General features: G+C 33.7%; 2 protein-coding genes and 1 non-coding gene across 4 annotated transcripts; 2 read left to right on the top strand and 1 right to left on the bottom strand.

The window, feature by feature from the left end:
* Positions 1-696: 696 nt before the first annotated feature.
* LOC147299893 (Adenine nucleotide alpha hydrolases-like superfamily protein) lies at positions 697-3,531 on the top strand. The gene is made up of 4 exons (XM_086229221.1): positions 697-1,198; positions 2,474-2,592; positions 2,701-2,816; positions 2,946-3,531. The coding sequence occupies exons 1-4, from the start codon at positions 841-843 to the stop codon at positions 3,205-3,207; spliced, it is 855 nt and encodes a 284-aa protein (XP_086085347.1). The 5' UTR covers positions 697-840; the 3' UTR covers positions 3,208-3,531.
* Positions 3,251-3,323, top strand: TRNAF-GAA (transfer RNA phenylalanine (anticodon GAA)). The gene has a single exon. It is a non-coding gene; the product is annotated as a tRNA-Phe (tRNA).
* Positions 3,532-3,771: 240 nt separating the features above from the next.
* Positions 3,772-8,068, bottom strand: D6PKL2 (D6 protein kinase like 2). 2 transcript variants are annotated; one of them, XM_086236416.1, is made up of 4 exons: positions 7,891-8,068; positions 7,659-7,809; positions 5,785-6,883; positions 3,772-4,851 (listed from the first exon to the last, which is right to left on the bottom strand). In XM_086236416.1, the coding sequence occupies exons 3-4, from the start codon at positions 6,747-6,749 to the stop codon at positions 3,966-3,968; spliced, it is 1,851 nt and encodes a 616-aa protein (XP_086092542.1). In that variant the 5' UTR covers positions 6,750-6,883; positions 7,659-7,809; positions 7,891-8,068; the 3' UTR covers positions 3,772-3,965. The 2 variants fall into 2 exon arrangements, with proteins under 2 accessions (XP_086092542.1, XP_086092534.1); XM_086236408.1 differs by lacking the exon at positions 7,659-7,809.
* Positions 8,069-15,456: the final 7,388 nt, after the last annotated feature.

Here is a 15,456-nt window from a genome sequence, read left to right as displayed (position 1 = left end):
ATTAGAAGTCTATAAAAATCCTTCAAATTCTATGAGAAAAATCAGGAAAACTTTAAATAGAATTCTGTCAAAATTTATGTGGAGTTTATGAAAGTCATTAAAAATTCATCAACTCTACTAAAGTCAATGACTTTTAAAAACTCTACAAAAGTCCATTAAAATCTTAATTGAATACACCCCCCTTAGTCTGTGACCATGAAGGAAGGCATGATCAATTGTAAATCAATTTCTAATCAAACCGAAGGCCGCATCCATCACAACAGAAATTTCAAACTTGCGCCTTATAATTCATGATCATTAATTAATTTGTGTTGACTGCTTCTTTTAATTAAGTCGGATGAGATGGGAGTTAATTATGATTTATAATTTGTGATTCGTTCTCATTTATACGAATATACTGTAATTTGTGATTCGTTCTCATTTATACGAATATACTGTACGCGTTTCAATTCGTTATACACAAGTTGAGCAGAGGATATTATCAGCGTATATACTCATAGGACGTAGTGATAAGGTGTGTATCTTGTAATAATTATGCTACAAAGCAATAAACAAATCACAATTAATTAATGTAGACATACATATAAATATATAATAATAGCTCTTCCTTACTGTTTTAATGAATGCGCCAACGGGAGAAGTCAAAGTAGAAGAAACTAAGTGTGCAATGATGAAGCGGTGGTCAAAGCAAAGCAGGTACACATTACTCTTGTCCAAGAAATTATTGAATTGAAAAGCTAGCAAGCTGGTGAGCTGCAAGTACCTACATACCAAAAAGTAAATCAGTGAATGATGATGATGAAGTGATCGATCGATCGATCGGTAAGCAGTTGGGTGAAAATGTCATCAACGGCAGATGATGAAACCAGTCGTAGTGGATACCATGAGATTGATGATGCTGATGATGATGAAGAGTACAAGCAGCAGCAGCAGCAGCGCAGCATATCCGAGATAGAGGAATTATATAATTTATATGAGATCAAAGAGCTTTTGGGGTTTGGAGTTAAGCGATACCAACCCATGCCATCCATTAAGGAACAGGAACAGGAACAGGAGCACGACGTCGTTTATGTGGGAGTCGGTAAGAGCCAGTCAAGCATGGACGCCCTGACTTGGACACTAAAGCAGTACGACGCCTCTTCCACCATGCTTTATCTCATACATGTTTTCCCCGAGATCAAGTACATTCCAACTCCATGTAAGCTACCTCACTCCAAGTCTCCAATTCTCCATCCATATATGCATATACATATAAAACTTTTAGAGCTACCTAGTTAGATCCAATAAGGACGGAGGACTACTGTAATTAATAATTGAGCAAATTACAATTTAGTACCTCAACTTTACTTGTTGTTTCAACTTAGTACCCTAACTTTGAAAACTTGCAAAAAAGTACCTCAACTTTCATTTTGTATCAATTTAGTACCCTAACTTTGAAAACTTGCAAAAAAGTACCTCAACTTTCATTTTGTGTCAAAATAGTATCTTCGTTAGTTTTTCTGTCAAAGTGGTAGGGATATTTTCGTCTTTTTCTTAAATTTAAAAAATAATAATTTTTTTTTTAATAAAAAAATTTCTTAAAATAAAAAAAAATTTTCATAAATTTTTTTTTAATTTTATGAAATTTTTTCGTAAAATTAAATTTTAAAAATAATAAATTTTTTTTTAATAAAAAAATTTCTTAAAATTTCATAAAAATTTTTTATAAAAATTTTATGAAATTTTTTTAATTTAATGAAATTTTTTTTATTTTAAGAAATTTTTTTATTAAAAAAATATTATTATTTTTTAAATTTAAGGAAAAGACGAAAATACCCCTGCCACTTTGACAGAAAAACTAACGGAGGTACTATTTTGACACAAAATGAAAATTGAGGTACTTTTTTGCAAGTTTTCAAAGTTGGGGTACTAAGTTGATACAAAATGAAAGTTGAGGTATTTTTTTGCAAGTTTTCAAAGTTGGGGTACTAAGTTGAAACAACATATAAAATTGAGGTACTAAATTGTAATTTGCTCTTAATAATTTTACTAATTAAATTGAAGCAGTGGGCTCTAATTAAAAGCTAATAATTTCTTAATGCTTACTGTGACGAACCATAGTTTTAATTTCAAATGAATTAACATCATATATCAAATATTAGAGTTGAAATGATATTTTATGTTATGTTTTTTGTGTTTTAAGGCTTTTGAGTGTGGGAGAATACATTTCATTTTTATTAGGGACCATAAAAAAAAATAAAGGTTAATAAAACTAGGTACATGGCCCCTCAAGTATTATTATATTAGAGTTGACTCAGTTGAGGTATAACGTACTGTTGCTGCATTAGAGCGTTGGAACAGTTGACAATGAAGTAGCACCTGCATGAGGAAATGTTATTGACATTTTAAAATATTAGTATATGAATAAATAAAAACCTTATAGATTAATGATGGATGCATATATATATATATATATATATGTATATATATGCAGTAGGAAAACTTCCGAAAAGCCAAGTGAATTCAAAACAGGTGGAAAACTACATGGCCCAAGAAAGAGGCAATAGGAGAGATCTCCTGCAGAAGTACGTTGATACATGCTCAGCTGCAAAGGTAGTATGCAAATTAATTAATAATACCATATTGAATTGTTGATCATCGATCCGGTCCCATTAATTGTAAATAGTTTAATTAATTAATATGATATTAATAATGGACCAGGTTAAGGTGGATACTTTGCTGATTGAAAGTGATGTGATCGGAAAGGCCATTGTGGACCTTATTCCCATTCTCAACATAAGAACGCTAGTGCTTGGAACTACCAAATCGAATATCAGGTACGTAATTACAAATTAGTATTTCATATTTCATTTCATTATCATTGACCCGAATAATAAATATATTGCCAAACAAACTTATAGATCATTTACTTGTCAAATTAATTGATTTTCCGGGAAATATGGTAGGAAATTGATGTCTAGGAAAGGAAGCGGTATAGCGAATCAGATACTTGAAGGTGTACCCGAAACTTGTGAGATAAAGATCATATGTGAAGGAAATGAAGTGATGATTGGCCCCACAATTGAGTCGCTTTCGTTTTCTCCACTTGCCAATGCCAATGCCATTGCCAATTATGATATTGATAAGCCCAACTCTATGCAACACCAAGATCAGAGGAACGATGCCTCTTCATGGGTCTGTTTTAAACCCAAGTTCTCCGACTCTTAAAACGCCTATATATTACGAATTACACACATCATTATCAATAGCAGCGGGGATAGCTCAGTTGGGAGAGCGTCAGACTGAAGATCTGAAGGTCGCGTGTTCGATCCACGCTCACCGCAACTTACATGTTTTAATCTCACTTTTCAGCTTGTTGAAACACATCACTTCTGGTTCTGGCCAACGAAAAGTTCACTTTTTGTTTAAAAAAGAAAAAGTTTAGTCTGCTTTTGGAATTACTTTTTGTCTTTACTCATCATCTTTGGCTCCCCACTCAGGTATTAATGTATTATCAAAGTTGTGTCAGTACTTCAATACCACTTGTACAGAATTACAACGCAGTAATAATATATAGCAATCCCAGTTTAACCTTCTTTTCGAACGGACAATACATTATACATATTAGAGGCTGCAAATCCTCTTTCGAGTTTAGAGATCTACAAGTGTACATTTGTCGCGCAATGCCTGAAGAAAGGAGCTCCTCATTGACCACAGAGCCTTAACATCCATCTGATCTGGTGCACAAGGTCATAAAAGGGATCCAAATTCATGCCTTCATTTGACACAGAATTCATGCAATAATTATGCAATTAAATTTTGAAACTGTCAACAGGTAACAACAACAACAACAACAACAACAAACATACAATTTCTCATCATCTATCAAGAAAAGAACTTAACCTCGCTACTAACCGTCCCTGAATTGTCCAGAAAAGTTCTTCCCACCCAACAGAAACCATTTGCAATCAATAAATAACCTATAGCTAAAAGAAATCAAACTCTAGATAATTATCGGAACCCTTTTGATCAGGAGCTGCTGTGATAGTAGGAGCCTTCTCCTTTTCACTCGATGATGCTGCCGGGGCAGGTATCCGCTCAATCTCAACAGGCTTTGGGATCTCAGGTGGGGTAGCACATCGTATCAATGCCCAATTCACACCTTCAAAGAAGGGGTGTTGCTTTATCTCAGTTGCCCCTCGTTTGTATGCCAATCTGTGCTGAGGTTCCTTTACAAGCAATCCCCTTATGAGATCTCTTGCCGCAAAACTGACAACTGGTGATTCTGGAAACCGGAGAGGCTGACCCACAACATTGAACAATGTTGCTCGGTTTCCAGAACCCTTGAAAGGAGTTTTACCAAACAACAGCTCATATAGAAATATTCCAAAAGTCCACCAATCAACAGCACTTCCATGACCTTCACCCTTAATGATCTCAGGTGCCAAATATTCATGGGTCCCAACAAATGACATAGACCGGGCATCAGTTGGCTCTGCAACAAGCTCAGGTAACGGTCTGACTTGGTTTCCAATATCATTCTTAGGTTTTCTGTCCTTCTTGGACTTGCTAGAAAACAGACGGGGTGAGAAGCAGGTTGTAGGAGCTACACAGGATGGCTGAATACAGGAAGGTGGCTCAATGCAAGCTGGCTGGACACAATAAACAGGGTTTTTCCGCAAGGGTTCAAACTCCATTGATGAGGTTTTAACAAGAGTTGGACTAACAGCACAACGGAGGGAAAGGTCAAAATCAGAGAGCATTATGTGTCCATCTTCCCTCACCAGGACATTTTCCGGCTTAAGGTCACGGTAGACAATCCCAAGCATGTGGAGGTATTCCAGAGCTAGCAGGACCTCTGCTACATAGAATCTGCAAGCTCAAATTAAAATCAACTTGTTACCATCAAGTGCTACGCATAAACATGATTTAAGTCCCAGTGACAACCAGGACCATTGCTCATATAATTTGAAGACTTGTTTGCAGAAAACAAGATAAAATCAACACATCAGTGTTGAACCTATAATTTTTTAACACTGCAAAGGAAAATTAATGCAAATAATAATGCCACAAGTATGCTGTATGCATAAGTAAATAGATTTTAAGAAGGAAAAACTAAAGGGAAAGCCTATAACACATCATTAGGTCAACAATTATATAGATATGCTCAATTTAATGCTTTACATGATTAGCAAGAAGCCAAGAACATTTTCTAAAAGTGCTAAATAACTTTGAGCATTTTCAGAATACAATGTTTGGTTAACCACCTATGACTATAAAGAAAAACCACTCCCTCATCTAGGATTGACACATTGCACAGACTATGCAATCTATATATAGGCCTGTCATTCTGTCAAATTCCTAATATGTTCAACTTTCATTTAGCAAAACAAAACCATACGCGTGTACAAAAGAAATCTACAGCATTCATGCTCCATTGGGTCATACACTTTTCAGAACTTATGTACCAAGCTACGTAAACAGACCAATATATCCCATATTTTCCCATCATATATGCTTAAGAGTCCACCTAGACAAATAGGGAGTATAACATAAATTATTTTGAGAAGAGAAAAAGAAAAAGAAACATTTCTTTCCACTGGAACATAGGAACATTAGAGTAGAATTTTAGAACACGTTAACTACACAGCAAAGGTTCTGTATCACAGCTCTACTTTACAAATTCTTTATTTCTTTCTTTTCAGTTAAATTCAGTTTAATTAAATAACCAGAGATGATATAAATAACATTCATGTCAAGTAAAATGAAGGAACCAGATGATATGTGCAACTTTACTGAACATACTTTACTGCCTGCTCAGAAAAATGCTTCCCTGGCTGCCTCTGCCTGAGAGTGTGCAAGTCTCCTCCAGGACAGAACTCCATTACCAAGCATGAAAACTTATCTGTCTCAAAGTGGGTATATAATGATGGAAGGAAGGGATGATCCAGAGACTGCAGTATCTCCCTTTCTGTCTGAGCACGAAGAAGCTTTTTACGGCTTGCTAGAGACCCTTTGTCCATAACCTTCATTGCAAAATAACATTTAGTTCCACTCAACTCTGACAGATAGACACTCCCGATATCCCCACAGCCTAACCTCTTTAGCAGTCTGAAATGACCCAAACCCAGAACCCCATCTTTTGCTCGGACAGCTCGGACAGCTTCCCATCTCAAGTCATTTGATTTGTGAGGTTTGCTGACGCCACTACTAAAGCTGCTGCAAGTGCTCTCATCACTCACATCACTGCTTGTGCTTCCTCTACACATACTGCTCTTGCCACTCTCAACAAAATCAACTCGATCACTAATCTTGGCACTTCCACTGGTCTTCGCAAGACTGCTGGCTCCATCACTAACTTTAGCCGAAACTGAACTGTCCTTCACACTTCCATACTCTGATGTCTTCTTTTCTTGATCAATAGAACTTTCCAGTGAGCCCCTAGTCTCATTTACAGCACACTCTACTTCCTTTGATGCTTTCTCAAGGTTGGGTGCTAGTGAAATTGAATTCAATTTATTAATCAAGGAATCAGCACATCCCTTTTCATTAGAATTTGGTGACTTTTTATTTTCTGAAGCTTCTACTGCAACCAGTGTTGATGAGTTTTGTACAGATTTTGGTAATTTCTCAGGAGTGGCCAGCTCAGGTTTGGTTGCCTTCATACCCAGTAGTGGCAATTGCCTGAGATCATTAGTTTCTACTATTTGAGCACCAGCTATTTTCTGTTGCAGTCTTGAGGAAGCTCTAGCACCAGATTTTGAAGCCATCAGATTTCAGAGGTAATAAGGGTTATCAAGCAGATTGACAAAATTCATTGCTCTCCCCAATTATAAATAACATTTTATCTTCCATTAACAGCCCAACATAGTCCCTTCTCAACTCTTCCAACAGCAACAGTTAACTACATGTATAAGAGGCATCTCCAGAAAGTTATAACAAACCATTGTAAAATATTCAGATCCAATAAATAAATAAATATATATATATATATGTATGTATAGAGAGAGAGAGAGAGAGAGAGAGAGAGAGAGAGAGAGAGAGAGATCCTGCATGCATACTTTCAAATCTAAATTAAAGAAAAGACAGGTTCTAAAATCAAGTAACAAAATCTTGCGAAAAATGGAATCATTAGACGACCAGTTCCCTTCAAATGACCTCAAAAAGCAGATCGGGAAATAAGATCAAACAGCAGGATAATATATATATATATATATATTCAGAAAATTACCAGATAGCTAAGACACAGATCGCTTATGAGGGAATAAGGAACTAGACGTCTGCTAAAAATGCCTCAAGATGCAAACTTTTGAGAGCTCACGGTGTAAAAGTTTTGTTTTTTCTCTTTCATTTGATAAGTAGCTCACAGTATAGACCTAAAACCGAATTGGTAAAACATATATTCAAGCACAGAGCTACATGCAGAGCTTGATCAGATGATGCTGAATACAGATATTGTGAAAGTAGGAGTCTTGACCATCATAGCTGCTATGAAACTGAATACGCATTACCCACCCGTTTTCCCCACCCACCAATAGAAAGAAGGAAAAAGAAAATAGAATTACGGAAATTAAAAAAATTCAGAACAAACATAAAGGAAGCAAAGAAGCGGTAAGGTAAATTCAGAGAAATAGCTAGTAGCTAATGCAGTTTATAGTTTATAGAGAGATAGTAACCACCTTAAATAGATGAATTAGCATAACCAAGTAAATGAAGTTGATCAAGGGACAATTACATAAAACCCAGATCTATAATCACAAAACCGTAGCTTTCAGCCAAACCCCAAGACAGATCCAAAAGCAGAGAGAGACCCAGATGCGAAAAGCAGGTCTAGAACGCAAAGAAACGCAACCCCGTCAACACAAACGCGAGGACCTAAAAGGAAAAGAGAGAGAAGGCCAAAAAGAGTACCTTATTTGAAGGATCAGAGTTGAGGGGCTTTGCTTTGGCAGTGAAAAAGGAAAGGCACTGTAGAAAGAGCGCTGCTCATGGCTTCTTCTTAATTGCTGCGTGTGGAGAGAGAGAGAAAGAGAGGGCAAAAGGGAGCTATAAAATGGACTGGGCCTCCGCCTCTGGTGGACTATTAGTCTATTAGGCAGAGAGAGAGAGAGAGGGAGAGAGAGAGAGAGAGGTCAAAGTTAAAACTTAAAAGAGCTTTTTTTTTTTTTTTCTCATTCAATAATTTCATTGGTTTTTTGTCCCCAAAGTAAGGGTTCCGAATCAACAAACAGCTCTCTCTCAGGACTCAGGACTCGCACCCGCCTGTCACGCCTATTCGGCTAACTATCCATCTATCCTCTCTCTTTTCCCCCTCCTATAATCATATTTGCTGACTGCGTGGACTACTTGAGAGCCCCCATCAATATAGGTTGTGTTCCTTTTTCATTTTTGGATTAAATAAAACCTCTTTGAATTTTGAGTAAATTTTTTCGGTAACGGAGTCTATACCTTTGTTATTGTCTCTATTTTTTTCATTATTTGACCTATCATATAATAAGAGAAATAGATATAAAATACTTACATCTGCAATAAGTAAGTTTTATTTTTCTTAACTTGAGCAACATTTGAGTTAGGTCCTCCATAATCCATCCTCTAATTTAAATGTGAGAACTCCTATCCAAATTTTCCTAAATTTGAGAATGTGAGCACAAACTTCTCTTAAGAGAAATAATCAATTTATATTGTTAATATAGTCCATTTAAAATCTAGACTAGGTTATTACATAGCATAACTATTTCATACTCCAAATATGAAAAAACATACTTTCATTTGTACCAACTAGTAATTTACTTCAAAAGAGTGGTTTTGATATTTAATACTCCAAAATTATATTGCAAACAACCATACGCATATGTCTTCAAAAGATACAACATTAACCTAGCTAGCACTATAATTCTTCATATGATAACCAGATCTTCCTTCTATATGACTATATCACAGACAAAATGTTCAAACCAAGCCAACTTGTGTTACGAGCTAATCTGAAATGGGAATGATAACATAAAGATGAGCTACAACAACTCAGAAAGAAACTATTTATAGTCATATGTGAGGACAATATACAACGGATCATAATAATCTCAATGAGTTTAAAGAAACTAGAATCAAAACAGTATTATCTGAACTAACCTTATTTTATAGGATGATTAATATTATTATCTTTCATATTGAGGTTAGATTAAGTGGTGAAGAGGGTGTGGTAATAGATTAAGATTATGAAAGGTGTTGAAAGTTAGAAAGAAAATAATGCATTGTGGTATGTGCACTCCTAACGAGTATCTACATGACTTAAATTAACAAGAAGTTCAGGAACAACAAATCTCCTTATGAGATTCATGATAGGACTAGAATAGACCTTTTTTGTTTTCTTATTCACACTAGTACTTTTATTAGAGAATGTTAATAAATTCCCATAATATAGAGAGGACCTTACCGTTTAAAAAGTAACCATAGAAATGATGGAACCTACTATATCCATTTATATTTCCATGTATGATCCATATTAGATTTTACCAACTGTTCATCCTACCTCCTTTACATTCTTGACATATCTCTTCCGATTAATCTGTACTATACTCTATTCTCGTAAGATGATACACACTAACTATTCGATCTCGTAAGATGATACACACTAACTATTCTCGCAAATTGAATTGATACTCACTAGCTAGGAGGATTTGAAAGACATTATGGCATCAAGATTTCCAGCTAACCAAGTTCAATTTGAAATGGATGCCATATTGTAAGTAATTTGATGATGAGCTTTGACAAAAAAAGGCTACAAAATATGCATAAACTTTGGCACCAAATAATATACAAGCAAATTATATGTTGGATTTAAATAAAAAGGGTTTTTCTTAGGGGTGGGCATAATAACCGACGCACCGAAAAACCAAACCAAACCCACCGTAAAAAAACCGAAAAAAAAATCGAGTTGACCGAAAAGTCAACACCGTAAGAGAAAACCGAACCAAACCGTATATGGACGGTTTCGGTTTTGGTTTTATGCTCATTTAACCCGAACCAAACCGAGTAATTTTTTAAAAATATAATTATATATTTTTATGCACATTTTATACATTTTTGTTCACATTTTATACATTTTTATACACATTTTATACATTTTTATTTTAGACCCTAAAATATATTTATATAACCCTATGAGTTTAATATTATATATAATAATGTTTTAGTATATAATTTTAGTTATATCTTATATAATAAAATTAGTGTATTATATTTCTATATACTCTATAGTCTATAGTCTATATAATAATGTTTTAAGCATATAGAGTTATATATAAACTTAGTATATAACTATATAGTTAGTAACTTAGTATATAGTTGTATACATACTACAATAGTTATATATAACTATATAAGTAATATATAATTATAGTAGTATACTAGTATATACTATAGTAGTATATAGTTATATATATACTATATTAATTACTCTATAGTAGTTATATACTTATATATAATCTTATATATAGTTATAACTTATAACCCAAATTTGCCCAAACCCCAAACGAAATCTCAATCTTCTCAAACCCCAAACGAAACCCCAAATAAAATAAATTAAAAAAACCAAACAAATAGACCAACAAATAGATTATATAATATATATAGTTACAAATTATAATCTTATATTAGATATAACTTATAACTTATAACCTCAATTTGCCAAAACTCCAAATGAAACCCCTACTACCCAAACCCCAAACGAAACCCCAATCTCCCCAAACCCCAAACGAAATGCCAAATAAAATAAATTAAAAAAACCAAACAAATAGACTAACAAATAGATTATATAATATATATAGTTACAGATTATAATCTTATATTAGATATAACCCCAATTTGTCAAAACTCCAAATGAAACCCCAATCTACCCAAACCCCAAACGAACCCCAAATAACTAAAACAGAAAAAATAAAAAAAACCAAACAAATAGAGTAATACATAAATACTGTAATAGACCAAAAACAAAAAGAACAAATTAAAAATCACAAAATCACTTAGAAATCACTCATCACTCATCAGACAGTGGCATACCTAAATTAAACTAATTAAATAATTAATAGTGTAAAGTCTGTAATATTAGAATAGACTCAATAGACTCAATACTCAATAAGTCAATAGACCAAAAACAAAAATAAAAAATGACAAAATCAGTAAATCACATATTCATTCAGACATTCACTCTCCAACAAAAAAAAAAGAAGACATTCACTCATCAAGTGATTCAAGTCATCAGACAAACCTAAAGAAATTAACAAAGCAGGTTCTTAACTTTGTTTGGTTGTAAACTTGTAGTTATTTTTGTTGTTGTAGTAAACTAGTAATTTTTAAGTGTTAAGCAGGTTGTATTTGTTTTAACTTTTAAGTAGGTTCTTAACTTTGTTTTAAGTAGGTTGTATTTATTTTAAAACCGTGCATGCACCGAACCAAACCGTCTTTGCAATGGTTTGGTTTGGTTTGGTTTTTCTCTAATTTGTTCGGTTTACAACACCGAACCACATCGAGAAAACATTTATGGCGCGGTGCATGGTTCTCGGGGTGAAGTGAGCCGAACCACACCGTGCCCACCCCTAGTTTTTCTTGTCAAGCCACATTAAATACTGTAAGACATTAGACTTAAAGAGGGAATTTTATGTATGGCCCACGATATCTTGATGTTACAAGCATGTTCCTTCCCGAATATTTGCCAAATATTGCTTGACGGTCCATGGAGACGACGTTCCTATATGCTGAAGTAAGGAATAAATATATACAACATAATTCTTTTTTTTTTTTTTTTTTTTTTTTTTAGGTGAAGGTATATATGTTTAACAACCATGCATATATGCTTCAATGCTTCTGTGTGTATAAAAGGATAATTACTCTTCACTCTTCCCTTGGTTAATGTTAATTAATTTCATCTCGATCGATTCCACCAGTACTAGCTTTAGAGTCATAGACTACAACTAGTACTGGTAATTATTGATATGATGTTAAATGTTAATTAATACGTACATTGACAATGGAATTATATGTTTATAATTAGCCATTAATCAATTTTGATACATAGGAGTAGTACGTACAAATTAAATTAAATTTGTAGTAGCTAGCTAGCACACGTATATATAATATATACGTACTAGGTCGCTGCTTTGCCTAATTGCTACCTACTTTCCCATGTGGACAATAAAATCACAACTAATTAATAATGGACAAATTAATGGTTGGTTGATGCATATATAGGAATATATATTGTTTGAGAATCCAGAAGATAAGAGAAGCTAGCCTATGCATATATATGATCGATGGATCAAAATATGCCTACATATTGCATCTAATAGGATCGACCGATCATGTGGTGGTCCATTTGTAACAGATTGGAATAATGCATCAAAAGTTTGCTAGCACGCAAGGTGGGGTTTGGTCATCAATTTTAATGTTGTCAACTAGGACCCCTTTTCTCCAAAGCCATATATTAATTAGCTCTGGAAATTAAATTCATTAATATATATATAATATAATATAATATACCTGTGTTGTTTGCATTTTGCAACACAGGCAAACCAGGACCCAAAATCTAAATGCCATTTTTCTGATGCGAGTATGCGACTAGGCATCACAGTTAGATCACTCAAAACTTATAATGCATATAATTTAAGTTTTTTCACACTTTACTTACTTGAAATTTAAAGTCGATCTCACTTCATTATCTAAAAAAAAAAATTGTGTCAATTTACCACCTGAATTAAAAATTTGTTGTAATGTACCACCTCGGGCTCATTTCATCTACATTTCTATTAAAATTAAGAGTGTTTTGGTCTTTTCAAGTTAATTTTCTATAGTGTCAAAGAGGGTAAAATGTAAAAAAATCTTTTTTTTTTTTTTTCTAACAATGAGAACTTGAAAAAGACTAAAACACTATTATTCTTAACAAAAGTTTAGACAAAATGAGCAGGGGTAGTATATTGCAACCAATTTTTAATTCAAGTGGTAAATTAACACAATTTTTAATTCAGGTGATAAATTGGCACAATTTTTTTTAGGTGATGAAGTGAGATCGATCCCAAAATTCAAGTGGGTAAAATGTAAAATGCCTATAATTTATATGAGTTGAGAGGGAGAGAGACGGGTGGGAATGTGCTGCCTGAATAAATTAATAAAAAAATATTGAAAAATCTCTAAAAATTTTTGGAAAGGTTTAAAAGTGAGTTTTTTTTTTTGTTTTTAACTCAAAAGCCCCAAAAAACAAGTTAACGGACATGCGGTTTTAGCAAAACAGTGTCAAGCAATCGGCACTGTTCACCGAGCACTCGGCTATTGTAGTGCAGTAACAGTTTCAAGTGTTACTATAGTGCATAATATATATTTTTTTCCCTATTTTGTACATGTTGATAATTGTTTTTTGTTGTTAATTAGGTCATATTTGAGTGTGTTAAGCGTGATTTAGTATGTTATAGAGGATTCATGAAGTTAAGATTTAGAAGTTTGAGTTTTTTAAAGAAAGATATAAGTGTAACTGCACTACAAAAATATGCCAAAAAGTCTTCTGTAGCACAGTACCGAGCGCTCGGCATGTTTTTTGTCCTTAAGGGTGAAATTCCTCCGTATATATGATGATTTTTGAGTGGGTAAAGTATAAATTAGGGGCTTTTCAGTAAGACCATAAATTAATGATCAAGTTAATTAAGGATGTCTCATACATACATACATATATATATATGTATATATATATACAGTAATGATCACTCGCTCACCCACCTAATTACGCAGCAATGAATTTCAATGATCAAAACCGTCCATATTTTAGAGTATCATTCAAAGATCACCCTTGCAAAAAAATCAGCCAAATCGGAAACTGCTTAGCCAGTGTATTACTGTCAACATAATTTCAACCTTATCTGACGAATTGTATTTGTCTGCAAAGTTTGGAGGACCAAACAATTATCGATTTAGCTGATTTTTTACAAGGACGACCCTTAATGATAGACCTAAAAAATGGATGGTCTCAATCATTGAATTTCCCGCTCTGTGGTGAGTGGGTAGTTAGGTGAGCGGGGAATTCCCCGCTCTATGGTGCGCGAGTGATCATTTCTGTATATATATATATGTGTGTGTGTGTACATAAATGTTCTAAATCTAACTAGTTAGCAAGTTAATACGAAGTTAACCACAATTTTTGGCCCATCACATGATATAATCTTATAACCAAAACCGTTCATTTTTTAGGCCTCGCTTCAAAGATCATCTCTATAAAAGATCTCTTAAATCGAAAGTCTTTTAACCATTTGATTATAATAACAACCATTTATATACTTTTATCGAAATATAGTGTTTGTCTATTTATTTGATCACAGTTAGATAATTAACCAAATGGTTTCTGATTTGGTTAATTTTTTGTAATGATAATCTTTAAAGTGATGGAGCCTAAAAATGGATAGTTCAGATTTTGAAATTACTCAAGTGGTGGGTCCAAAAAAGTTATTAGACCGCTCATAATATATATAGCATGACAACAAGTTATTAGGTTAAGATTTCTTCCAAGTGCATGAGAACTCTCTTATGACTTATGATGAGTCGTATGACAATTAATATGAAAAAGTTATACTGGAGCTGATGGATTAGAAAAAAACATAGTAATAAATTACTCATAAACCCAGTTTTTGAAAAATTTTTAACTACAAACCTAGCCAATTAAAAAATTAAGATCCAGCCCAATTTGTCCGTGTACGAGCAGGTGGAGAAGGAAAAATGCACTACCTCGGTACCTTGTCGAGCGATCAGTGGATGCAAATGCATCTGCACATTTTTAGGTTGCAGATACATCTTTTTAGTTTGCAAATGCCTTTTTTAGGTTGTAGATGCATCTTTTTAGATTGCAGATAACATGTTTTAAAGTTGTAAATGCATGTTTTAGGTTGCAAATGCACGCAGATGCATCTGTCAACCGCTCGGTGGACAATTTGGGTTTCTACTTAAGTTTTGGGCCAGCTGGGATTTGATTTAACTATTTTTTTCATCTTGGGTTTCTAATTAAAGCACCCAAAAAAGAAACACATAAATGAAGTTTTAATGGATATAAATAATCCAAGACAAAATGAAGTTTGGGAATTAAGAGGGTGATAGTTTGGATCACATTGCTATAAATAATCCATTTAAATTTAAGCAGAAAGATTGCATATAATCTCAAAGGAGTGCTACTTTAAAACTATTGTGCTTACTTGTTTGTTGTTGTTTGTTGTTCCCCCAATTTCTTTCAACATTTCATGTACAATTACCAAGGTACCTAGAACCTCATGCATGTATTAATTTATATATATTTTGGCCATAATGCATTAATTTATATATTATACATATACATATTGAGAGTTCCGATAAAGGATACCTCAAATAATTTTATTTAAGAGATTTTTTTGTAGAGCCCACTCCATATTGTATTTTAACAATTCGAATTGTAAATTTTAGAAATCATCGATC

This window comes from Dryas octopetala, chromosome 1 (genome assembly GCF_963921425.1).
Source record: "Dryas octopetala chromosome 1, drDryOcto1.1, whole genome shotgun sequence".
In the NCBI taxonomy this organism is placed as follows: domain Eukaryota; kingdom Viridiplantae; phylum Streptophyta; class Magnoliopsida; order Rosales; family Rosaceae; genus Dryas; species Dryas octopetala.
This window is presented reverse-complemented; position numbering and strand designations above follow the sequence as displayed.